Below are 25,793 nucleotides of genomic sequence, written 5' to 3' on the forward strand. Positions count from 1 at the left end.
GGGCGCTGCTTGGGCGGGGCGGATTGACTCTTGCGGGCCGCCGTACGCGCTATAAAAGGCGCGGCGCTTCCCTTCGCGTCCTCTGCGTGCGCCGGAGGCTGCCATGGTGGGTGGGCAGCTTGACTTCTCCTCCCGGCCAGTTCTCGAGCGCCTCGCCGGGCCTCGCCCTGCAGCCTCGCTCTCGCTGGCGCTGCGCGGCCTAGGGGACTGGGCTGCTGGCCTCCGGGTGCGGGGTGGGGGCAGGCTCTGACCTGGGGCGTCCTGGCCGCGCGAGCCGCGGGATGGGGGCCCGGGCCGCGGAGGAGGCGCCGCTGCTGTGTCTCTTGGTGGAGAGGGCGCTGCCGGCCCTGCGCGGTTTCCAGCCAGGAAGCTTCGGGAAGCCTGGTGAGAGCTGAGTGCGCGAATTCGGATCTTAGAGAAAGGCACCCCGTTCACCCACGACCCTTCCGCTCCTGCTGCTGCTTCCCTGAGTCGCTCAGGCTGTGGGAAGATGTTTGTCGGCATCTTTGAAAAATTGATTTCTTATGCTGCGTCAGGTGGTTTCCTTGTCACTGTGGCTGCTCAGCGGGAGGCTGTGCTGGCGGGAGGAGGACTGCTCGGTTGTCTGGTGGGCATTCCGCCTCGTGGTCCTGGTCCCTTGATACCTGCAGGGGATCAGCAGCCCGCGTTTCGTGGCCACTGTGTTGTAACTCCAACTTCCCCCCTCCCGCAAATTAAGCGTAGAGTAAGGGGAGAGAGTAACATGGGTCGGATTTTTCTAGAACGGCCCTTGTGACAGTGAGCTTTTTGGTGGCAGGGACCTTCTTTGGTCCGCCTTCCTGGAGACCAGATGCAGCAAAACGCAGTCTTTTTTTTTTTTTTCGAGACAGAGTCTCTCTCAGTCGCCCAGGCTGGAGTGCAATGGCGCGATCTCAGCTCACTACCACCTCTGCCTCCTGGGTTCAAGCGATTTTCCTGCTTCAGCCTCCAGAGTAGCTGGGATTACAGGCGCCAGCCACTAGGCCAGCTAACTTTTTTTTTTTTTTCAGACGGGTTTCACCGTGTTGGCCAGGCTGGTTTTGAACTCCTGACCTCAAGTGATCTGCCCGCCTCGGCCTCCCAAAAAATGCAGTGTTTATGTGATGCTCCTCTGTGGTGTTTGCAAGATTTATACAAAATTGCGGTTTCTTTTTTCTCTAGGACGTCTGCTCACTGGAGATGACACGTGCGTGGGGTGTTGGGTAAGTTGGTGCATTGGAGCTGGAACAGGGTCAATCCTCCAGTGTAACTAAGCCCTGCTGTGCAACATCTTAAGTGACTGGAGGGACCAGTCGGTCTTGTGTTTACATTGAGGCTAGAAGTTGTCTCTCCAGGGGAATAAAAACGGATTATTTCGTCTTCAACAGGACACTGCCCCTAGAGGCGTTGCAGCTGTGGCTGCCGTGTCACATCTGTGTCATTAGGTGGCAGAGATTAGAGAGGCTATGTCTACGCTCAGCGTTCTGCCCCGTGAACGTTTGAATGTTTGATAGTCTGACATTCCTGTTTTGTGGACAGGCATCTGTTTTCCTTCACTGGTATCTGGGAGAGAGGGTGGGCCCTGTGAGTGGGCTTTCTAACCCTCGCGCTGGCCTAGGCTGGCCTCTAGGGGTCTGAAGGGATAGTGGGAAAGTGGAGGGTGCCTTCACCAGGAGCAGCCTTCATGAGTGAGTTTTAAGAACCTTTGAGGATCGGTCAGGTCTGGTGTACGCTGGGTCATGCCGTACACCGTGTCAGGATCACGCAGGACAGGACTGGGGAAGGGTTTGCTGGCGTCTCAGTTAATAGCAGTAACGGCAGCCGCTTGTGTTCTTGATTCTTTGCCAAGCATTCTTATTCAACACAGGAAGGAGGTGACTTCGCCTGTGATGGACTTCCAGTGTGAGCTGTGATGGACTTCCAGTGTGAGCACTGGCCAGAGTGACCAGGCCGACCAGCACCAGCCCTGATCCAGGTAAGAGGTGAGGTGGAGGCTTGCCCTCCCTCCCTGCCTGCCCTGGTTGCTGGGTGCGTGTGAGTGGCTGCCCTGCAGATGCTGTCCTGGACCTGTTGGCACCACAGACAGTTGCTCTGCTGTGCCTGTGGCCTCGGGGCAAAGAGAAAGTGGCGATTTCTACACTCAGTGCTCGGGAACCAGTGGGCACTGAGAATGGTTTATGGCCTGACATTACTTGCAACCAAAGCCAGGCAGCATTTGGGTTTTCGCTTTTGGAAACCACCTTACCTGGTTGGCTCCATGAGGGAGGGGCAGCAACATCGCTGGGAACCCTGAGGTGTAGATATGTATAAATGAGCTGTGTGTGTATCTGAAGCTCGGGCACTTGGGGGGTTACCAGGAGTGTGCGTCTCACTCCCAGGCCTCGTTCTGGAAACGATTCTGTAGGTCTGTCTGGGAGGCCTTAGGCAAGTTTGACTAAGAACAGTCGAGCTGGATAAACAGGCTGTTCCTTGTCCAGCATTATTCATCCCAGGGGGGCGGGGGTGGGGCTGCAACTCCTGTGCACAAAGGAAGGGCCCTGGGTAGGGGTCAGGAGCTGCCTTGCCCAGAGATGTGTCTGGGTCACTTTGGAAACAAGAATCCTCTCCCCAAAATGGGTAGCAATGGGGGTACAGAGGCCAAAGACGCAGCTGCATGTCCTGCAGTGCCTGGGATGCCCCACAGTGAAGAGTGATGTGGCCCAAATGTCAGCAGTGCCAGTGTCAGACTCCTGCTAAGAGATAGTATCAAGAAAGACAACTTCAAAATACACTTTCTGGAGGCCTGGCGCGGTGGCTCAGGCCTGTAATCCCAGCACTCTGGGAGGCCAATGCGTGTGGATCACCTGAGGTCAGGAGTTCGAGACCAGCCTGGCCAACTGCCTGAAACCCCATCTCTACTGAAAATACAAAAATTAGCCAGGTGTGGTGGCACAAGCCTGTAATCCCAGCTATTTGGGAGGCTGAGGCAGGAGAATCGCTTGAACCCGGGAGGCAGAGGTTGCAGTGAGCCGAGATTGCACCACTGCACTCCAGCCTGGACAAGAGTGGGACTCTGTCTCAAAAAAAAAAAAAAATACAGTTTCAGGATTTCATAAATTGGGTTCCCTGAGGGTCATTTGGTGAATCCGGGTTAAAGAACCCTGGTCTGCATCACTGTCCTTGTTTGTTTTTCAGATGCAGAGGCCAGGATGTGGGCCCAGCCCTGTGCCAGGAGGCTGGCTGGAATAAAGGTACAGATAGAGGCCTCACCCCCTCTGGGACCACTGGCACTCAGGGTGTTTGCAGCCTCAGAGCCCACCTGCCCCCAGGGCCACAGCTGCAGCTCCTGCCCTGCTGTCATTACAGGGATGGGCAGGCTGGCATGGGGGCACCCGCTGCCCCTGCCTGGGTGTTGCTGTGTATTCCTGCCGGCCAGGGGCCACTGCCAGGACCACGCCTCCCTTTTCATATCCCGATTCTTAAGTTCTGCTATTGTGGTATTCTGGTGGGAAAAAAAGAACCGCTTGGCTGTTTTTGAACTGCCTGGAACCTAAGATCCTGAATTTTTTCCCCCCCAAGGGGGAAAATCTATATGGAAAACATTTATTTTAAAATACAGGATGAAGTGAACTAAAAGATTTAAATGCACATTTCTTTAAGGATAATATTTCTGTGTTGGCAAAATTTGAGAGTAAGTTGGTCTTGAATGGAATGGATTGTCTTGACTCACACATTGCGGAGCAGAGCCTGCCCTGAAGAAAGGTGTTGCTGTGGTGGGATCTTCCCACCAGGGTCCTCGCCTGTTCTCCTAGGGGATGGTTGCTGGGTGCCCTGGGCTACTGGGGAGAGCGTACGGGGCTGGAGAAGACGGCCATTCCTGGGCTGTTTCCTAGGGAATGAGTTGTACATCTCATGGCTGGATTTTGTAAAATCAGTTTTTAAAATACCGCATATATCTGTTTTCTTACTGGAACACCTTTTTCTTGGTCTGTTGTGCCACAGCCCAGGTTTGGGGGGTACTGGTCATTGACCGTTTCAGAAGCCGCTGTGTTTGGGGAACTGCCCTGGCGGCTTCGGAGGTGTGTGTGGGTTGAAGGGCAGGCAGCTCTGGAATAGACCTCAGCTTGGACTAACACCTGAGCGCTGCCTCGCCAGGATTCAGGGGCTCAACCCCAGCCCGAGTGCCTGGGCTGGGTGGATCCACAGCGGGGCGAAGGGTCCCACACACAGCATCGATGGGGGCTCAGGGTGCTCAGCCCCGGGCATTACATAAAAGCTGTTTATTGACATTACGTTCTTCAGAGTAACAAACCCCCTTGGAGGACTCTCCTGCCGGGATGTCCATGTCCGCCTTTGCTCTGAGCTGGGGTCTCATGTCTGTGGTGTTGGAATCCAGAGCCCTGACGGTAGGGGAGTGATTTTGCAACAGAGTTGCATTTCACATCTTCTGACAGGATCCCTTGAGGGAGGGCTGGACCCTGGCACCTGGCCAGCTCCAGGAAGGGTGGCCAGGCCCCTCACTGCCCCATCAAGAGTACTTGGTGTTGGAGATCTTCTTCCAGAGCAGAGTCTTGAGGTGGCTGAGCACCAGTGAGTGATGGGCCTCCACCTGGCTGGCCAGCCCGCTCAGCGTGGTACAGGTGCGCAGCTGTGTGCCCAGCTCCTCGCGGAGGTCGGCGGGCGCGCCAGGCAGCAGGTAGCCCCGTAGCAGTGCGCACACCTTGGCCAGGTTGGGCTGGATGAGGTCGCCCTTGCACTGCCTCATGAGCCTGTCACACGGGGCCCTGCAGTCGCGCCCGTAGGTGCAGTCGGCGCTGTGCTCGCAGCGGCGGCCCTGCAGGAAGCGGCGCACGGTGGCCTCGGGTGCCACCTGCTGCAGGTCGGCCATCTTGAAGTCGTAGGTGGCTGTGTAGCCCACGTTGGCCAGCGTGGTCTCACACATGTAGAAAGTCCCGTAAGAGCCGTGGAAGAGCTCCTCCACGAACTCCAGCAGGCCGATGGCGATCTTGGCCCGCCAAGGCCACGCAGGCCCCAGCCACTGCTGGAGAGCACCCTGCAGGGCAGGCGGCAGCAGTGGGCGCAACAGGGGTGGAAGGGCGGCCGCGTGCCAGGCGCCATGCGGCACGCCCTCGGTGAGGTAGAGGTCCCCACAGTAGCCCAGCAGTCTGGAGGCGTGCTCCTTCTCCTGCAGGGACAGCAGCAGCAGGAACTCGTTACGCTGCAGCAGGGCCCACACGGACTTGGCTTCCGCCAAGGACACCCGGTTGTCCTTGTTGAAGTCAGCCATGAGCAGGACCTGGCCAACCAGCGCCGGCAGGGAAGGCAGGTCTCCCAGGTTCGCCTGGCATTTGGGACCAAAAGAAAGGAAAAGCCAGTTGATTTGATGTCTGGGAGCACGACCTGGCCTTTACCTGGTCCTCCTGGCGGGGTGGTCTGCCGGCCAGACCAGCACATCTGCCAGGTTAGGGGTCCCAGCCCACAGCTACACGGGTGGAGGACGCAGCCAGCAATGTGTCAGCTCACTCTGCTGGCCTGTGTGGCTGCTGCCAGACAGACCTCCCGCCTCCTGGCAGCCTTGGGTGCGCCTGCGGAGCTCGGGGGTGGGCACCTGGGCAGAGCAGCCTCAGAGCTTCCCTGAGGATGAGAATCGGCACAGGGCGGAGGGCACGCACTGGCTGAAGCCCTGGGAAGCGGCCCCTCTCCACAAGCCCTGGTCTCCATTCGGGGCACCTGCCCTGCTGGACCCACGGCCCTTGACTGCAGGAGCCTCCTCTCGACCTCAGCTGCCAGCCCACCGGCGCCCCCAACCCTTGCCCCCAGCCCTGGAGAGGCTCCTTCCCTGGCAGGGCTCATGCCCAGGGGCTGGGGGATGGGGGATCTGCCCAGGGTCCACTTGGGCCCATCTGTGCCTTTGCACTGGGCATGTTGGTGCCAGGGCCACCTGCTGGGCATATGACCATGGTGTGGACTCCTGCCCTGCCCCCTAGGAGAGCTGCCTGACCTTGAGGAAGCTGAGGGTCATCTCCCGGAATTCCTTGATGGAGGTGCCCCGGGTGGGCTTGTCAAACAGTACCAGCTCCCGCCGGGGGGCCGCATCCGACCGGGCCTTGGAGTCGAGGGTCTCCTCAATGCCACACTTGATGGTGACATCCTTGTCCCGCCAGAGCCCGCTGTACACCTGGACAGGGCCACAGAGGTCCTCGGTGCAGATGTCCCCCTCCCCCTGCATGGGCAGTATCAGCCCCAGGCCCACCCGCCCTGCCAGTGGCTATACCTGCTGGCCCGGGGCCACCGAGAGGCAGGTCCTCCACTCCACCATATGCAGCTCACACAGGTCCTGGCAGACGGAGCCCGAGATGATCCCCTTGCGGTACTGGTCACACTGAGGAGACAGGTGCAGGCGTGCCGGGCGGGGCAGCCACACCCCTGCCCCACTGAGCCCCTGCCCACAGGCCCAAAGCTGGCAGGGGCCTCCACTTGCTGCAGTTGGAAAGCTGCCAGCCCCTCATACAGGCAGTGCCGGGGGCCCTGGGTCATGCCATTGGTGGCTGCAGGATGGGGCTGTCGGCTGCAGGGGCAGCCCCGCCAACCCTCCGGTCCGGTCCCGTCCCCACCATCCTGGCTCCTGTAACAGGACGGCACAGCAAAGGCCACTGCCTGGACATGAGACACACACCACACCCAGTGTCGACCCCAGGCCAGGGCCAGAGGCAGGAACCTGGAGGCAGCTCTCCCGCCCAGCCGACCCAGCTCTGGACCATCCAGGCATTGGCCGGTGAACTAGAATTCACACTAGTCCCTAATATCTACACCACCAGCTGCCACACGCGCACTCTCTGCCTGACTCTTCATTCCTGCCTCGGGTGACGCCAGGAGGGAGGATGCATCCCCTGACTCATGGCGCCCTCCCTGCCCAGATTAGTAAGTGAGACATCTCTGAACTTGTTTTCTATGGTGGTGCTGACTGGACTGCGTCTTCCATCTGAAGGGCCAGGAGCTGCCCCACCCAGGCAGGGCTTTCCCTGGGACGCCAGGAAGAACAAAAGGGTGGGCTCTTGGTGCCAGAGCGATGGATGGTCAGGCTGGCAGAACCTGGACAGGAGTCAGACACGAGCCATAGGGCCTCTGTCAGAGAAGCAACCCCCTGGTCACAGGGCAAACAGCTGGGTGTCATCCCGTGAAGGGCGCCGCGTCCAGCCCCTCTGCTCCCCGTCAGGGCCGGCTGCCAGCCATTCTGCACTGGGCACTCATGGGGGCTCTCACGACAGATCCTGATGCCCAGAGCCACACCTGCATGGCAGCTTCTGGGTGGGTTTCCACTAATCTCAGGTGTGGGTCTCCTCCTGTCCCAAGGACTTGGCCTCCATCTTCGGCCCGGCCCAGCCTTCCCCAGGCTGAGGCAGGAGGACAGGCCGCGGCCTCACTGTTTGCCTCAAGTGCAGCCAGGACAGGGCTCACCGCCAGAGCTGACAGTCTCAAGGGTACCCCTGGGGTGGAGTGGGCAACGGAGCCCCAGCCTCTACCTCCTCTCCCGGCCCTTCGAGGCCAGTGCCCAGGCTCAAGCGCTCCGTTGTCAGAGCTGTTTGTCAAGGCTTAGAAAACGGACCCCTGGGGCCCCACAATGACTCCGGGCCTGTCCTTCCCCGTCCCACAGGCCCCCTCCTTAGCCAGACCCCCAGGGAGACATTGTTAGCAGTAATTACATCAGGCCTGGGGCTGGCTGCCGCCCCTCCTCAGCCCCCACCCTAGCTCCAGGAGCCTGGCAGCCCCTCAATCCCAGCGCCCCGCGGGAGGTGATGGAGGGATGGAGCTGGCCCGCCCCTCTAGGGGTGGGGGGAGAATTCCTGGATGTACAGCCTCAGTTGCCATGGAGCCTGGCCAAGCAGGCTTGGAGGGAGCTGGGGAAGGGAGCTGCGGAACACCCCGCCCTCCAGGGTTGGGGAGGAGGGAGGGTCCCCACCCCCCACCCCCCACACACCAAGGATGGGGACAGAAGTGAGATGGGCCAACTGGAGGCCGAGGACCCCGCCACGTGAGTCATGAAGGCAGCGTCTGTCCCGGCAGCAAGAAAACACTGGCTCTTCGTCAAGACAAAAGGAAAATGAAGGAAAACCGCACACTTGTCCAACCCTCCACCTTGCAGGCAGGCCCTTTGCCACCGGAGTCCACTCCCGTCCCCAGACCAGCCAGCTCCCTGCACCCGGAGCCCCAGACCACACAGCCCCTGCGCCCGGAGCCCCAGACCACACAGCCCCCTGCACCCGGAGCCCCAGACCACACAGCCCCTGCGCCCGGAGCCCCAGACCACACAGCCCCCTGCACCTGGAGCCCCAGACCACACAGCCCCTGCGCCCGGAGCCCCAGACCACACAGCCCCTGCGCCCGGAGCCCCAGACCAGCCCCCTGCACCCGGAGCCCCAGACCAGCCCCTGCTCCCGGAACCCCAGACCACACAGCCCCCTGCACCCGGAGCCCCGGACCACACAGCCCCCTGCACCCGGAGCCCCAGACCACACAGCCCCTGTGCCCGGAGCCCCAGACCAGCCCCTGCTCCCGGAACCCCAGACCACACAGCCCCCTGCACCCGGAGCCCCGGACCACACAGCCCCCTGCACCCGGAGCCCCAGACCACACAGCCCCTGCGCCCGGAGCCCCAGACCACACAGCCCCCTGCACCCGGAGCCCCAGACCACACAGCCCCTGCGCCCGGAGCCCCAGACCACACAGCCCCTGCGCCCGGAGCCCCAGACCAGCCCCCTGCACCCGGAGCCCCAGACCACACAGCCCCCTGCACCCGGAGCCCCAGACCACACAGCCCCTGCGCCCGGAGCCCCAGACCACACAGCCCCTGCGCCCGGAGCCCCAGACCACACAGCCCCCTGCACCCGGAGCCCCAGACCACACAGCCCCTGCGCCCGGAGCCCCAGACCACACAGCCCCTGCGCCCGGAGCCCCAGACCACACAGCCCCTGCGCCCGGAGCCCCAGACCACACAGCCCCCTGCACCCGGAGCCCCAGACCACACAGCCCCTGCGCCCGGAGCCCCAGACCACACAGCCCCTGCGCCCGGAGCCCCAGACCACACAGCCCCCTGCACCCGGAGCCCCAGACCAGCCCCTGCTCCCGGAACCCCAGACCACAGCCCCCTGCACCCGGAGCCCCGGACCACACAGCCCCTGTGCCCGGAGCCCCAGGACCGCAGGAGGCTGCCCTGCTCCTGGCACACAGTGGTGGCTGGGGAAGGAGCCTGTGGGCCACACTGCTGTCTGGCAGGCTGGGGCTGGGGCCGGGGCTCCGGGGTCCCCCAGGGGTGGGGAGATGGAGCTGCCCCCATGGTCCTGGGCACCTCCCAGCACCTAGCAGAGTGCGGAGAGGCTTCCTCAGAGGCTGAGGCGGGCGTGTGCTTGGCCTCCTCAGGGCCCTTGCCGCACATCGGTCCCCTCACCGCCCTGCCTGTTCCCCGCCTGCAGCAGGGCTCAGTGGGGACTCACGGTCTAGTTCTTGGCCTCGCGAGGGCCCTGGTGGAAGCTGGGACCGGCCCTGCACTGCTGCTGCCTCGCTGTGTGCGCTGGGCCAGCCTCTGGGAAGGAGGGGCGTCTCCATGGCCCCTGGGGTGGCTTCGGGAGAGCTGGGCTTGGCCTGACCTCTGGGAAGGCTCTGAGCAGCCAGGGAAACCCCCACTGGGCAAAGGGCCAGGGCACCCTGGGAAACCGACGCTGCAGCTTCCTCTTGTTTGTGGGGGCACCTCCTCCTGCCTTGCGGCCCGGCACCCAGTAGGTGCTCAGAGCCTGCCTGGCCACGTGAATCCTCTGCTCACCCCCACCCGCCCCCACCCACAACATCCCGGCCCGGAGGTCCGGCCCCTCCACCTCCTTGGTCCTTCTAGGAGCTCCAGGGGTGCATCTGATCGGGGCACAGCCCTCCCCACCCATGGCCCCAGGACGAGCCCGATGTGCCACCCTCCAGCCCTGCTGGGCTCAGAGGCCCCCTGGACTTCAAGGGTGAGCAAGGCCTGGTGCCAGGGGCCCGGAGGCCTCCCCTGGGCTGGCATGGGCTCCAAACAAGTCCTGGGCACAGAAGCTCTCCTAGCTCCGGACCCCACACCCCACTCCTCCACTGCCACATCTGGGCCTTTCCACATGTGGCCCCCGTCAGACGTGGCTCTGTGGGACACAGGCCTGCCCACGCCCACCCGGGTAGCTTCATCCACCACCCAGTTGCCAGGAGAGGCGCTCTCCCCATCTGACGGAGGAGACACCGAACCTGGGGTCTCCCTGCACCCAATCCCCCTATGACAACCCACAGTGGCCGCTGCTACAGGCCAGATCCTTCTATGCCCAGGCCTGACCCCAAGGGGAGTGGAGGCATCGGAACCCTGGTCATCGGGCAGCCTGGGGTCAAAATTCAGTGGGGGACCTGCCCAGTTCTGGGCGAGTCTAGGGTTTGCCAGGAAGACAGAGCTGGGATGACCTCCCGTCTGAGCTAGTCACAGGGTGTGGAGAGGGGCAGGGGGTCACCTTGGTGTGCACTCATGTGGACACGTTTGCTCCCAGACACACACATGCTCACATACGCCAGGGGACTTAGCCCTATCTCCCTGCGGTGGAGGCTGTGGAGGACCTTGCCCTGCCACCTGCCTCGGGGGACCCCTGGTCCCAGGGGAGCTAGCGAGGCCACTAAGGCCAGCACACGGGGGTCTCTATCCCGGACCAGTGAGGCCAGCACACGGGGGTCGCTATCCCGTCCAGTGAGGACACCACACGGGGGTCTCTATCCTGGAGCAGTGAGGCCAGCTGCCCACCCCAGGCTTCCTGCTAAACATCCTCCCTCCCAAAGATTTCTGGAGTCTGCCCTGCCTTCTGCCCCCAGCCCCCAGCCCCAAGCCTCTCCCTCTCTCCTGGGCCCCTGCAGCCGCCCCCACGTCTCCCCCATCCTCCTCTGGACCCCCATCCTCCACACCCAGCCTGAGGCAGCTTTGCAGATTCCACCTAGAAACCCACGTGCCTCGTGGGCCCTGGGTCTGGGGAGGAAGGTGTCTCCAGGGCCTGGTGCCCCAGCATCTTGGGCAGCAGGGGGCACGGCCCAGTCCCCAGCCCGCACAAGCAACACTTACGATGACCACCTGGCAGACATGGCCACGACAGCGCTCCGAGTAGGACGAGTAGTGCACGTACACCAGCCAGCTGCCTGCAAAGACGCCCAGCCAGGCCAGGAAGATGCAGCGGACCCTGAGGCCTGGGAGCCGGCCCTGTGGGGGAAGGGGCTGCGTGAGGAGGTGACCTCGGGGCACCCAGGCTCAGGGTGCTCTCAACCCCACTTCCCACAGGAAGGGCCTCCGGATCCACCCCAGCCTTCCCCTGCCATCCCCTTGGCCCGCTGGCACCCCCGTCTTCTAGAATCACCCCCAGCTCAGCGACACCCGCTCCTGGCTCTGCCTCTCCAGGGTCACATACGAGGGGCTGCAGGGGCCGGAGGTGAGGGCAGGCGCTGCCCAGACTTTTCAGTGTTATGGGCAGGTACAAATAAATGTCAAAACCAGGGGACTACAGGGTGGCCGATTCTTTCCTCTGCTGAATGAAATTTTTTTTTTTTTTTTTTGAGAGGGAGTCTTACTCTGTACCCCAGGCTGGAGTGCAGTGGCGCAATCTCGGCTCACTGCAACCTCTGCCTCCCGGGTTCAAGCGATTCTCCTGCGTCAGCCTCCCGAGTAACTGGGACTACAGGCATGCACCACCACGACCAGCTAATTTTTGTATTTTTAGTAGAGACGGGGTTTCACCATGTTGACTAGGCTGGTCTTGAACTCCAGACCTCAGGTGATCTACCTGCCTTGGCCTCCCAAAGGGCTGGGATTGCAAGTGTGAGCCACTGTGCCTGGCCGAATGAAGATATTTTTACAAACCCTTCCTATCCTGATCTCATTTCGTAACATCGTCACCTCCGCACAAGGCCAGGTGAGCGCGCCCACCGCGAGAGACACTGCCCCTATTTTTCCCACCGTCCACCGTAATGCGGATTGGTGGGAAGTTCCGGCCGGACCAGGCCCACAAGGAGAACCAGGTTTGGAGAACGGGGCCCCAGGAGCCCAACGCAGCCACATTCTGGAAGCCTTTAAGAGACGCAGGCGGGCCGGGCACGGTGGCTCACCCTGTAAACCCAGCACTCTGGGAGGCTGAGGCGGGCAGATTGCTTGAGCCCAGGAGTTTGAGACCACCCTGGGCAACATAGGGAAACCCCACCTCTACAAAAATACAAAAATTAGCTGGGTGCGGTGGCTCACCCTGTGATCCCAGCTCTTTGGGAGGCTGAGGTGGGTGGCTTGCTTGAGCTCAGGAGTTCGAGACCAGCCTGGGCAACATGGCAAAACCCCATCTCTACTAAAAATACAAAAATTAGCTGGACATGGTGACTCACGCCTGTAGTCCCAGCTACTTGGGAGGCTGAGGCTGGAGGATTGATTGAACCCGGGAGGTTGAAGCTGCAGTGAGCTGTGACCCCACGCTACACTCCAGCCTGGGTGAGAAAGCGAGACCCTGTCTCAAAAAAAAAAAAAAAAAAAAAAAAAAGACACAGACTCAGACACCGATGTTCACAACAGCCCAGGGGTGGGCAGTCCTTAAGTTCACAGCCGGGGGATGGAAGAGCAGCTGCGTCTATCCTATCCACACTGCGGAGTGACTGCGTCCTGAGAAGGAAGGAGATCTGATGTCCACCCAGAAGGGAGGAGCCCCAGGACAAGAGGCTCAGTGAAACGAGCCCGTCACCAAAGCACAAATCCTGCAGGACCCACTTACACGAGGTCCCCAGAGTCGCCAAAACCATAGAGACAGGAAGGAGAGTAGAGGGAGCCGCGGGCTGGGAAGGGACTGGGAGTGTGCGTTTGATGCAGACAGAGCTTCGGTTTGGGAAGGTGGAGAGCTCTGCGGACAGAGGGAGGTGACCACTAAACTGTGCCCTTAAACAGGGTTAAGATGATACACTTTATGCCATGTGTATCTTACCACAGTTAAAAATTAAGGCCGGGCGTGGTGGCTCACCCCTGTAATCCCAGCACTTTGGGAGGCCGAGGCAGGCAGATCACCTGAGGTTGGGAGTTGGAGACCAGCCTGACCAACATGGAGGAAAGCCATCCCTACTAAAAATACAAAATTAGCCAGGCGTGGTGGCGCATGCCTGTAATCCCAGCTACTTAGGAGACTGAGGCAGGAGAATCGCTTGAACCCCGGAGGCAGAGGTTGTGGTGAGCTGAGATGGCGCCATTGCACTCCAGCCTGGGCGACAGAGTGAGGCTCCGTCTCAAAAAAAAAAAAAAAAAGTAAGCATGCAGCCCCTGGCCCCTGCCTAAAGCTCTGACCCAGATGTCTGGGAGCCGGCTTTTAGGTAGGGCTCCAGGTCACTCTGCCATCCTCAGGCCCTCTGCCTTGGTTTCCCTACCGGCCTGAGGAGGCTCAGGCACCGGCTCTAGAGTGCAGGCCTCCAAGCTGGGCTTCCAAGGGTGACAGCCAGGGACAGCTGCATGCCACCTTCCCTCTCCCCAGCCCCCTAGCAAATTTCAGGCCTCTCAGGCACTGGCCAGCAGAGGGGACTTGCCCTACACGGGGGCTCAGACATCCCTGACCTGCAGCTGAAGGGTGAAGGGCCCAGGCTTGGGGGCCAGCTTCCCCTCAGAGAGGCCCCACTGCTGGCTCCAAGCACTCCCTGTGGCCTCCTGTCCACCTGCGGCCAGGGAGAGGCTGCCATGGGCACATCCTCCTCCCGGCAGCGCCTGGCCACGCCCCCACCTGCCCAAGCCAGAGCCCCCATCAGAGGTCGTGGGCTGCAGCCCGGCTTAGGCCGTGAGCAGGGGACTCCTCCCTAAAATGGGGCCACCAGCTCCTCAACGAGGACAAGGCACAGCCCAGGCAGCTGAGGTCGTTTTTTCTGGTTCTTTCAGGATGGGTGGGCCCTGGTCTCCTGCTTCCCCGGCATCCACTCACTGATGGCCGCCCCAGGCAGGGCTACAGAGGGAGGACCCCCAGCAGCTGGGGAAGGGCCCAGACCTCCAGTAGCAGTGGGGTCCTGGAGTCCTGGAGCAGAGGGCATGGCTCCGGTGTGGGGAGCCCTCCAGGCCCAGGTTGGTCTCCGCCCCCTCAGACCACTTGTCCTGGGCACTGAATCTGTTTCCGGCAGACTTGCTCAAGATGAAAAACAGGAAAGCAGAGAAACAATGGGGGGTGGGTGTTGTTCTGGCAGGATAAGGTCGGATGGCTCCGTCTGGGGTGAACGTGCCCGAGGCAGGGCCATGCAGGGAGGCCCAGCATGGGCGGGGCCTCGGAGGACAGCCAGGAGGAGGGAGGCTGCAGCTGGCCTCGGGCCTAGGGCTGACCCCAGCTGGGGACAGTGACACCAAGCTAGGGACTTACCCAGTTCTGCTCCCCAGAGCCCCGACTGGGCTTGGGCCAGGGCCTATTTCCGCCTGGCCAGCTCTGGTTCATCCCCTAGCTCTTTCGTTGTTGTTATTCTTTTGAGACAGGGTCTTGCTGTGTTGCCCAGGCTGGAGTGCAGTGGTCCAGTCACAGCTCACTGCAGCCTCGAACTCCCAGCTTCAAGTGACCCTCCCATAAAGGCTCCCAAGGTCCTGGCATTACAGGCAGGAGCCACCTTGCCCAGCTCTCCCCTAGGTCTTGATCTTCCCCAGCTGCCATCCCTGACCCTGCTGTGGATCCTGGGGTCCCAAGCAGCTGCTCTGCAAGGCCCCCACAGTGCTCCCTGGCCCACCCTGGCTCCCAGGCCTGGCACAGATGGACGGGAAAAGCTTGAGTGTGGAGGTGGCCCCACCATCCAGGACCTGGGCTGGGGCTTTGCAGGGGCAGGTGGGGATCAGCTCCCGGTGTAGCCACTTGGAGGATAGGGAAGGTCACCCAGGGGATAAGAACAGCACAGTGGTCCTCAGCCCAGCAGGCTCAGACCGTGGGCCAGGAGCCCCACAGCACTAACCCAGAAAAGCAGTTCACAAGGCCAGGAAACTGAGGCCCTCGCCACTAGAGGGGCAGACTGGGCTCCCACCAGGGCTCTGGCCCCGAGCCAGCCACCCTGGGAACAGCCAACACCCCTCTGCTGCCATTCCTGGGCGGAGCTCCAAGCATCAGCATCTCTTCTGCAGCTGCTGGTCGAGGCCTTTCCTCGGGGGAGGGGACCACTGTGCACCCCACCTCCCAGCGACTGGGGTGGTCCTCAGACCCCTTAGCTCTCACCCTGCCCCAAGGCTGAGCCGGGACCACCACAACCTGAAGCCCAAAGTGGGCACAGAGGGTCTCGCTGCAATCTGTGAGTTGCTAGGTTCCATACACTCTTCCCAGAAGGGGAGCTGAGGCCAGCCAGGCCCTGAGCTCAGGCAGGACCCAGGCAGGGTTCCTCCTGCTGACCCAGGACCACCCTGCGGGGGCCAGGGAGATACAGGCAAATCTGACCAGGACTGGCGCCTCCGGCAGATGGCTGGGGTCCTGGAGGGTCTGGGAGGGCATCCCATCAGAGGCCGGGCCCCGGATGATTGGAGCCTGATGGGCCCGGCCTGCATCTCCCCAAAGCAGAAGGTGAAAGGGCTCCTGGCAGCTGGAACCCAAGGCGGCCCGGGCCTCTCCTGCGGACCCGGCTAGGCCCCTGGAGGGGACGGTGACTTGTTCAAGGTCATCCCGGGGTCAGGGCAGGGTCCCCGCGCTATGGCTGGCTGATGGGATGAAGGGGCAGGGGGCGGGGAGGTCATGTCCTTGCCAGGGCGTTTCTGTGTATCCCAAGTTTTCTACCGCAGAATAACACACCTTATTTTTTAAGTGGAGAAAAGAAGAAAGGACTTCTGTGTGGTTTCTGGGCCTGGGGGGCAGGGACCGCCTGCAGGTCGGGGCGAGGGCCTCCAGGCCGCAGCATCCCCGCGCCCGGACCCTCCTGTCGCCGCCACCGCCCCTCCCCCAGCGTCCCGTCCTTCCGGAGCCACTCGCCCCCTCCCCGCCGCCCACCCCGGGCTCATGAACCCTTCGTATCCGAACCCGGGGCCCCGCTCCGTACTCAGCCCACTCCGAGGCTGGAGCTCGGCCTCCCCAAGCAGAGGCGGCCGGGGGCGGCGGGCGCGCACCGCGCTTACCTGCAGGCCCTTGGAGAAGGGGCAGAAGAGCACCAGGTGCGCCAGGCGCCGCAGCCGCCGCATGGTGGGCTCCGGCCGGGGCTGCGCGGGCCCCGCGGCTCGCTCGGCCTCAGCCCCGGCCCGGCCCGGCCCGCAGCGGCCGCCGCTCCCTCGCCATGCGGGCCGCGCGCCCCCGGGCCCGCGTTAAAGGCGAGGGCGCGCGCCTTTCTGACGGCCGACGGCGGCGCGGCGGGGGCGCGCGGGGGAGGGTCGCGGCGGAGGCGCGCGGGGGCGGGGCTTGGCGCGCGGCCCGCCTTCGACCCCCGGCTCGGCTGAGGAGGGGGCGGGCACCGAGGCCCCGCCCACCCGCAGACCCCGCCCCTCGTGCAACGGTGCTGCGGGAGGGGCTGGGGGCGCGCGGGATGGGCCGGGAGGCGGAGCCGGGGCCGGGGGCGCGCCTGTCGGGCTCCTGGGCGTCTCGGGGGCTTTTCCCACGCTGCAGAGAGGCCCCGTGCGCTGTGCAGGCTGCGGGGTTCAGGGCTCCCCACGCGCGCCCCCGGTTCGAGGCCGCAGAGCCAGGGCTGGGCCTTCCCCTGGGTCCTCAGGATGGGGTCAGACGCGCGGAGCCCTGGGCTGGCCGAGCCTGCAGCCCGCCCCGGGGTCCGACCCTTCCCTCCTGGCTGAGACCCCGCGCCTTTGCCACTCGCCGGGAGGACACTTCCTTCGCCTCCGCGTGGGGTGCTCGGGGATGAGCCGTTGCCGCCTCCATAGGCAGGTTCCGTGTGAACAGAAGCTTTCATTGCACTTCGGTAAACACCTGGGGGGGCTGAGTTGGACGGTGAGGGATGTGGGGCGCAGCCAGCAGCTGCCAAGACTCGCTCCCTCCCCGCGGCCGCCGGCGCTTCCAGCTGCTCCGCATCCCGGGCGGCTCTTGCTATCGGCAGGTTTTTAAATTTTAGCCATTTCCCTGGTGGTGGCGTCTCGCTGGGGCTGTGGTTCGCGTGTTTAACACACTTTCTGCGTGTTCAGTTACCACCTGTGTATCTTCTCCAAAGTCTATTCAAGTTTTTGACCATTAATAAAAATCACGTTGTTTCCTTATTATTAAGTTTTGAGACTTATTTACATTTTGGTTTTAATTTTTAATATCTAGAATGAGACTGGGTCTCAGTGTTTTGCCCAGGCTGGTCTCGAACTCCTGGGCTCAAGGGATCATCCCGCCTTGGCCTCCCAAAGTGCTGGGATTACAGGCATGAGTCACCTGGTACCCAGCCAAGACTTTTTTTTTTTTTTTTTTTTTGAGAGGGAGTCTTGCTATGTTGCCCAGGCCGGAGTGGTCTCAAACTCCTGGCCTCAAGTGATCCACCTGCCTCAGCCTCCTAAAGTGCTGGGATTACAGGCGTGAGTCACCATGCCTGGTCCCAGACTTCTTTATATCTTCTGGATATCTGCCCATTATTACACATGTGATTTGCAAAGATTTTTCTCCCAGTCTGTGGCTTTCTTTTCATTCTCTTAACAGTTTCTTTCTTTTCTTTTCCTTTTTTTTTTTTTTTTTTTTTTTTTTGACGGAGTTTCACTCTTGTAGCCCAGGCTGGAGTTCAGTGGCGCGATCTCAGCTCACTGCAACCTCCACCACCCAGGTTCAAGAGATTCTCCTGCCTCAGCCTCCCAAGTAGCTGGAACTATAGGTGCAAGCCACCATGCCCGGCTAATTTTTGTATTTTTAGTAGAGACGGAGTTTCACAATGTTGGCAAGGCTGATCTCGAACCCCTAACCTCAGGTGATCTGCCCACCTCGGCCTCCCAAAGTGCTGGGATTACAGGTATGAGCCACCGTGCTCGGCCAACGGTATCTTTCAAGGAGCAGAAGTTCTTGATTTTGATAAGGGCCAATTTAACTATTTTTTCTTTTATAGATTGTGCTTTTGCTTATTTGTTTTGAGACAGGTTCTCACTCTGTCACCCAGGTGGGAGTCCAGTGGCCCAATCGTGGCTCACTGAAGCTTCCGGCTCCTGGGTCAAGCGATCCTCTTGCCTCAGCCTCCTGAGTAGCTGGGACTACAGGTGTGTGCTACCACACCAGCCTAATTTTTTTTTTTTTTTTTTTTTTTGAGGCGGAGTCTTGCTCTGTCACCAGGCTGGAGTGCTGTGGTGCAATCTCGGCTCACTGCAATCTCTGATTCCCTGGTTCAAGCGATTCTCCTGCCTCAGCCTCCCGAGTAGCTGGGATTACAGGCACGTGCCACCACGCCCAGATAATTTTTGTATTTTTAGTAGAGACGGGGTTTCACTATGTTGACCAGGATCACTCCTGACCTCATGATCCGCCTGGCTTGGCCTCCCAAAGTGCTGGCATTACAGGCATGAGCCACCGCGCCTGGCCACACCAGGCTAATTTTTTAATGTTTTGTAGAGATGGGGTTTTGCCATGTTGCCCAGGCTGGTCTTGAACTTTTGGGCTCAAGCAATCCTCCCACCTTGGCTTCCCAAAGCTCTGGGATTCTGGGCGTGAGTGAGCCACTGCCACCAGCCCGGATCGTGCTCTGAGTGTGTCATCTCTAAGAAATTTTTGCCTAACCGAAGGTCACAAAGGTTTTCTGTGCTTTCTTCTAGAAGTTGTATAGTATTCGGCTTCATATTTAAGTCAACGACCCAATTCCAGTTAACTTTTGTGTATTGTGCGGGGTGTGGATCAGAGGGTTTTCAGTTTGGGGCTTGGGGGTTTTGTTAGCATTTTTTGCACATGGACATCCAATCCTTCTGGCATCATCTGTTGAAAGGATGAGCCCCTCCCCACAGAATTGCATGGCAGGGAGTTAAACAGAGAGGGACAAGGCCAGGGGGCAATGGGGTGAGGGTTCTATGCCAGGTATAGAAAGGAGGGGTGGGCCTGGGGGTGTGGCAGTGGCCTAGGCCAGAGACCTGGATGGACAGGGCTGGAGGCAACGTGAGGAAGGGGAGAGGGGCCAGTGGGAGAAAGTAGCGGGTAGACCCTCCCAGTCTCAGTGACCCCCAAGGTAGCTGTAGCCCAGGCTGGGAAGAGGGACTGCCATGTCCCCAAGTGACCTTTCCTCTCTCCCTCGATCCAAGCACTGTCTCTCTCCCAGCGAGGGTCCCAGAGCCCAAGAAAGGGAAGAGCAGTACGAGAGGGTGGGACACAGAGCACAAGCACCAAGAGGCCAACACACAGGCTTCTCCCGGCCTGGAGGGAGGCCTTGCCATGTCTACAGCTGGGAGAGCATGTGCTTCCCTGCATGGCCTGTCCTCCTCCTACAGGAGGGCTGTCCCAGGGCCAGGGGGAGTGGGTGCAGGGCAGTGGTGGTCGGTCCGGCCTGCAGGGAGCTCAGCTGGAGGTTGCAGGAGCCCACACCTTCCGTCAATGTGAGCCAGGCCAAGACCACGGCCAAGAAAGTTCTGGAGGGTCTCCCGAGGAGGGCTTCCTGGGGGAGGGGCGCAGGAGAGAGTGATCCGTGGGTCAGGATCTGGGGAAGGTGTGGGCCGTGAGAAGGATGAGCGCAGCCTCAGTGCCACTCCCAGGCTGCCAGGAGGGAGATGGCGCGCCCTGGGAGGAGTGCCTGGTGAGCGCATAGCCGGCCCTGGGTGACCCTGTCCCCGAGATCTTCCAAAAAGGCATTTCCCAGCAGGGCCCGCGGGACGGGGTGCTCCCTCCAGGCAGGGACCAGTGAGCACGTTCTCCTTTGCATCTGCAGGCCTGGCCCAGAACCTGCACGCTGTCCGTGGCCACTAGCCCATTAAGTGTTTGTGGAATGGGCACTGGCCGGGTTCCAGTTCAGTTTGAATGGGTCTAGTTCTCGTTTTGGGGCCCTTGTTTCTCCGCCACCAATGGGTGACATCCACCTGCCTGGAACATGAATGGGGCAGAGGACCCGGGAGGTGCTGACTGGTATCTCAGGTGTGGGGGCGGGAACTGGGCCGTGCCTTGCTGTTTCTAGGGCCTTTCGTGGCCTGAGGCCCTGAGCTCAAACCCTGGCCAGGGCAAACGACAGGTAAACGAAAGGTCCACTGCACAGACACAGACGCAGAGACACAGGCTCACACACACCTTTAGGGCAGGCTCCGGGGACAATTCTGAAAGTGGAGGACCTTCCTGCCCTCTCTTTCCTTCCCATTCATCCTGAGGCCTGGGAGTTTCCTCCCCAGGCAGGGGGCCCATTGCTCTCCCTGTCCTGCTGCAAAACTGGCATGTCCCATTCCAACTGCTATAACTGCGTCTCTTCCCCAGGCATCCCCTACTCACACCCAGACCTTCTTTTTTTTTTTTTTTTTTTTTTTTTGAGATAGAGTCTCGCTCTGTTGCCCAGGTTGGAGAGCAGTGGCGCAATCTCAGCTCACTGCAAGCTCCGCCTCCTGGGTTCACGCCTTTCTCCTGCCTCAGCCTCCCGAGTAGCTGGGACTACAGGCGCCTGCCACCATGCCCGGCTAATTTTTTGTATTTTTAGTAGAGACAGAGTTTCACTGTGTTAGCCAGGATGGTCTCGATCTCCTGACCTCGTGATCCGCCTGCCTCGGCCTCCCAAACTGCTGGGATTACAGGCGTGAGCCACCGCGCCTGGCCTTTTTTTGTATTTTTTTGTATTTTTAGTAGAGACGTGCTGAGACTAGCTCGGTCGGGGAGACCCTAACCGAGCGGCGTTAGAGGAATTAAAGACACACACAGAGAAATATAGAGGTGTGAAGTAGGAAATCGGGTCTCACAGCCTTCAGAGCTGAGAGCCTCGAACAGAGATTTACCCACGTATTTATTGACAGCAAGCCGGTGAGCACACCAGGTGAGCAGCTGTTTGGGGGGCCCTGGTGGATCGAGGGCCCTGGAGAGCCACGAGCTTTTCCTCAGACGGTGGAGTGCGGCGCGTCAAGTTTCCCCCAAAGGGAGAGCTGCCACTTCCGATGTGAAGCTGACATATCACTGGGGACCCGCCCGCCGCTGTTGAATACAGAGTCTTCCGTTTGCAAAGAGAAGCTCTCGGGCCCTCCTTCCTTGTGGTGGTTGTGTCTGAGTTGAAAACCCTCCGAACGGGACTGTCAGGCTCCAGTCACAAGGCCTCCGAGGTCAGGTGGTTCCCTGGGACAAGAGCTCGTTGTAAGCTAATTTTGCTTTTTGAAAACAAGGGGTGAACCTACTAGTCGTGTCAGAGAGTCAGTGAATCCACCACCCCAAGGGGCACATCTGGGCAGAGGCTGTTTTCTTTCTCTGGAGTTTCCAGATAACGGGATCGTCAGCCACAGGGACTTGTCGTTCAAAGGGATCACAGGGCTGTGAGGCCCCAGCGGGAGAGAGAGTGGCCTGTGGCTCACGGGGCGGCAGCTGGAATAGCCTGTTGGTTCAGGCCCTGACGTAAGCAGGCTGATTTGTGGGTTCACTAATTTATTTTATTTTTATTATTTTTTTTTGATACCAAGTCTTACTCTGTTGCCCAGGCTGGAATGTCATGGTGTGATCTCGGCTCACTGCAACCTCCACCTCCCAGGTGCAAGCGATTCTCCTGCCTCGGCCTCCCGAGTAGCTGGGATTACAGGCACACACCACCACGTCTGGCTTATTTTTATATTTTTAGTAGAGACAGGGTTTTGCTATGTTGGCCAGGCTGGTCTCAAATTCCTCACCTCAGGTGGTCCACCCCCCTCGGCCTCCCAAAGTTCTGGGATTACCGGCGTGAGCCACCTCGCCCGGCCTGTGTTCACTAATTTAAGAAGCCAAGTCGAATGCCCAAATGAAGCACATCCTGTCTCCAACACCCACACAGTCCAGTCAAGTGCTGGGTTGTCCTTTTGGGTGAGATGAGGGAGCAAAGAGACAACAGGTTTTCCTTGACTGGCTGAGGCAGTGAGTGCTGTGGACCCACCTACCTCAGCCCAAGAAACTCCACCTGGTGAGGCAGCCACTGGACGCTGTTGATGTTTTGCCTGCCTCTGTGGACAGGGAGGTATGAGAGTACCCCCGTCTAGTTGTCTAGTTCTAGAGACCCAAGGCTTCTGAGCTGCCAACCTGCAGGACATCATCTGTATCATGGCACCTGTGGACATCAGAAGTCCTAACCTGCCCACAGGTGGCCAGTGGCGGGGCGTGTACGGGGAACACACCTAAGTGTACTGGAGACCTGGCCATGTGAATGCAAGCTGGTCTTGCTCCTCCCCTGCCAGTGGTGTGGCAAAAAGGCATTGGCAGGATCCAAGACAGCGTACCAAGTACCCGGAGCCCACGTGATGGGCTCAGTATGGTCACAGTGTGTAGGACAGCTAGGGCTCTGGGAGCAATGGCTGACTTCTGTTGGTGGTAATCCACTGTCAGCCACCAGCAGCTCTTACCTGCTCCACTGGCCACTCAGGGATGTTGTGTTGCCATATTTCATTTCTTTTTTTTTTTTTGACACGGAGTGTCACCCAGTGACTGTCACCCAGGCTGGAGTGCAGTGGCGTGATCTCGGCTCACTGCAGCCTCTGCCTCCTGGGTTCACATGATTCTCCTGCCTCAGCCTCCCGAGTAGCTGGAACTACAGGGGCCCGCCACTATGCCCAGCTAATTTTTGTAGTTTTAGTAGAGACGGGGTTTCTCCATGTTGGCCAGGCTGGTCTTGAACTCCTGACCTCAGATGATTCACCCGCCTCGGCTTCCCAAAGTGCTGGGATTAGAGGCTTGAGCCACCACGACCAGCCTTTATTTTTTTGAGGCAGACTCTCACTCTGTTGTCCAGGCTGGAGTGCAGTGGCACGATCTCAGCTCACTGCAACCTCCACCTCCCGGGTTCAAGTGAAGGGTTCAAGGGATTCTTATGCCTCAGCCTCCCGAATAGCTGGGACTATAGGCGCCCGCCACCACACCTGGCTAATTTTTTTGTATTTTTAGTAGAGACGGGGTTTCACCATGTTGACCAGGCTGGTCTCTAACTCCTGGTGTCAAGTGATCTACCGGCCTCAGTCTCTCAAAGTGCTGGGATTACAGGCGTGAGCCACCACGCCCAGCTCCATATTTCATCTCTTAGTCCCCCTACTGCCCTTAATCCCTCAATCAAACCTCTGATGCGCCTTTTTCCCTCTGGGATTCTGTACCGCTTCTGGGATTCTGTACCCGCCCTGAAAGCGGGTTGCAGAGAGATTCACACATCCCACTGGCCCTTCTCTGCATTCAGCGCTTGCCAATAGGGAGAGTCCCCTCTGGCACGTACAGGATGGAAGTATGGGGATGAAGCACAGCTCCTACGCGGCAACACACACACAGAAGCATCAAAAACAGGGCATCGAATTGGCCCAAAACGCCACACCCACAAGATCACATCAGCCTTCACTCCCCATTTCAAACCATGCACAAACCCGGTGAGCGGAATCCAGAGAACTTTTCCTTCCACTGGTCCAAACAGGAGAGTGATGTGGGCTACTCATATCCGACAGAGCCATAAAGTTTGAGTTCTTCTTCTCCTCCAAGTTCTCCAGCACACTTGGATGGTGCCCACGGCCTTGGGAACCTCTAATCATCTTTCTTCCTAACGTAAGTGAAGGGGGGTGAGAGGTGGAAGGAGGAAGTCCATGAACAAAGTTCTGCCTTTATTTTCAGGCAGCGTGGCAATGGCTCATGACTCAACCAGGGACTGTTCAATGATTTTCAATCCATCCAGTGCTCCATACCAGGCAGTGAGCTTCTCACAGCTGACCCATCTACTTCAGTTTTGGGAGCCCCATGGCTTAGTAGCCATTGCCATGTTGTTTTCAGCTGGATCTGTGGAGTTTGCACCATTTGGCCAACTCGAGCTTGGTGTCCCAGTGGCAATCTTATTTGAGGATTCTTCCTACTTTAGACAAAATAGATGTAACAGAGTTGATTTGAGCATTAAAGGAGGCATGAATCAGGCAGCACTCAAAGCTGGAAGAGGCTCTGGGAGCTCTGTCTTAGCAGTGTGAGCAGCAGGCTTTTATAGGCTGAATGTGGAAGTGAAGTACGGAAATAACTCAAGGCCAGGCTAGGCACCGTGGCTCACGCCTGTAATCCCAGCACTTTGGGAGGCCGAGGCAGGCAGATCACATGAGGTCAGGAGTTCGAGACCAGCCTGGCCAACATGGTGAAACCCCGTCTTTACTAAAAATACAAAAATTAGCCGGGCATGGTGGTGTGCACCTGTAATCCCAGCTAATCGGGAGGCTGAGGCAGGAGAATCGCTTGAACCCAGGAGGCGGAGGTTGCAGTGAGCCGAGATCACACCACTGCACTCCAGCCTGGGCAACAGAGCATGACTGTCTCAAAAAAAAAAAAAAAAAAAGAAAAAGAAAAAAGAAAAGAAATAACTCAAGACCTTTGCCTTATTTGGGTGTGGTCTGATTGGTTGGCTGCCCGTGATTGATTGGTTGAAACCTGGCTATCTGTTAACAAACTACTGAATAAAGTTGTTGTTGGTTAGTGGGAACTCCCAGTACAGAGACGGCCTCAGGCAATGACTGCTCCTTATTTTGCTTTAAACAACTTTAATCCAGCCGGTCAGGGCATGGTGGCTCACGCCTGTAATCCCAGCCCTTTGGGAGGCCGAGGCGGGCAGATCACCTGAGGTCAGGAGTTCCAGACCAGCCTGGCCACCACGGTGAAAGTCCTTCTCTACCAAAAATACAGAAATTAGCCGCGCATGGTGGCAGGTGCCTGTAGTCCCAGCTACTCAGGAGGCTGAGGCAGAAGAATCGCTTGAACCTGGGAGGCAGGGGTTGCAGAGTCAAGATCGTGTCATTGCACTCCAGCCTGGGTGACAAGAGCAAAACTCATCTCAAAATAAATAAATAGATAAATATAAATAAATAAAATTCAGTGGTGCCTCTTCCTCCTGCTCCAGCCACGTAGGACATGCCTGTGTCCCCTTCACCTTCTGCCACGATGATGTTTCCTGAGGCCTCCCCAAAAGCAGAAGCCGCTATGCTTTCTGTACAGTCTGAGGAACTGTGGGCCAATTCAACCTCTTTTCTTTCTAAATTACCCAGTCTCAGGTATTTCTTTGTACCCATGTGAGAATGGACTAATATAGATGGTTTTGGGAGGTGGCGCCTTTGGGAGGTGACAAGGTCATAAGGGTGGAGTTCTCATGAATGAGATCAGGGCCTTTATAAAGGAGACCCCTGGCCGGGCACGGGGCCTCAAGCCTGTAATCCCAGCACTTTGGGAGGCCGAGGCAGGTGAATCACCTCAGGTCAGGATTTTGAGATTGGCCTGGCCAACATGGTGAAACTCCGTCTCTACTAAAAATACAAAAATCAGCCTGCGGTGGTGGCAGGCACCTGTAATGCCAGCTACTCGGGAGGCTGGGGCAGGAGAGTCACTCGAACCTGGGAGGCGGAGGTTGCAGTGAGCCAAGATCGCGCCATTACACTCCAGCCTGGGCAACAAGAGCGAAACTCCATCTCAAAAAAAAAAAAAGAAGAGACCCCCCCCCACCTCCGGCCGCCAGGAGACCCCTGACTGCATTCACCACGTGACGTCTATCAGGAGGCGGGCGCTCACCAGACGCGGAATCTGCCTGCACCTCAATATTGGACTTTCTGGCCTCCATCACTGTGAGAAATGCATTTCCATTGTTTGTAAGCCACCTGGCTTGTGGCGTTTTGTCAAAGCTGACTAGGACAGTCACTTTCCCTTCACCAGGACTGCAAACCCCGTGTCTCAACTGTGGCTTCCTGCGAGTTTGTCTGTCAGCAAAACCTCCTGAAATGGGCCAGAGCCCCCCTTGGA

The 25,793-nt window shown here is 59.3% G+C and overlaps 1 protein-coding gene, 1 long non-coding RNA gene and 2 other non-coding genes across 4 annotated transcripts; 3 read left to right on the top strand and 1 right to left on the bottom strand.

The window, feature by feature from the left end:
* Nucleotides 1-79: 79 nt before the first annotated feature.
* LOC117974401 (uncharacterized) lies at nt 80-3,927 on the top strand. Its single transcript, XR_004664431.4, has 4 exons — nt 80-384; nt 1,180-1,220; nt 1,865-1,972; nt 3,172-3,927. It is a non-coding gene; the product is annotated as an uncharacterized LOC117974401 (long non-coding RNA).
* Nucleotides 1,389-1,520, top strand: LOC112440904 (small nucleolar RNA SNORA17). Its single transcript, XR_003028894.1, has one exon. It is a non-coding gene; the product is annotated as a small nucleolar RNA SNORA17 (small nucleolar RNA).
* On the top strand, nt 2,053-2,188 carry LOC112440903 (small nucleolar RNA SNORA43). The gene has a single exon (XR_003028893.1). It is a non-coding gene; the product is annotated as a small nucleolar RNA SNORA43 (small nucleolar RNA).
* A 314-nt stretch (nt 3,928-4,241) lies between the features above and the next one.
* Nucleotides 4,242-16,252, bottom strand: DIPK1B (divergent protein kinase domain 1B). The gene is made up of 5 exons (XM_034929545.3): nt 16,094-16,252; nt 11,090-11,224; nt 6,251-6,358; nt 5,978-6,154; nt 4,242-5,317 (listed from the first exon to the last, which is right to left on the bottom strand). The coding sequence occupies exons 1-5, from the start codon at nt 16,154-16,156 to the stop codon at nt 4,505-4,507; spliced, it is 1,296 nt and encodes a 431-aa protein (XP_034785436.1). The 5' UTR covers nt 16,157-16,252; the 3' UTR covers nt 4,242-4,504.
* Nucleotides 16,253-25,793: the final 9,541 nt, after the last annotated feature.

This window comes from Pan paniscus, chromosome 11 (genome assembly GCF_029289425.2).
Source record: "Pan paniscus chromosome 11, NHGRI_mPanPan1-v2.0_pri, whole genome shotgun sequence".
Taxonomy (NCBI): Eukaryota; Metazoa; Chordata; class Mammalia; order Primates; family Hominidae; genus Pan; species Pan paniscus.

Coding starts and splice junctions, on each gene's coding strand:
- DIPK1B (XM_034929545.3), bottom strand. CDS start 16,156: ATGCGGCGGCTGCGGCGCCTGGCGCACCTGGTGCTCTTCTGCCCCTTC. Junction 6,359..11,089: donor ATGTCTGCCAGGTGGTCATC/GTAAGTGTTGCT, acceptor CTGTCTCCTCAG/TGTGACCAGTACCGCAAGGG. Junction 5,318..5,977: donor TGACCCTCAGCTTCCTCAAG/GTCAGGCAGCTC, acceptor CCCAAATGCCAG/GCGAACCTGGGAGACCTGCC.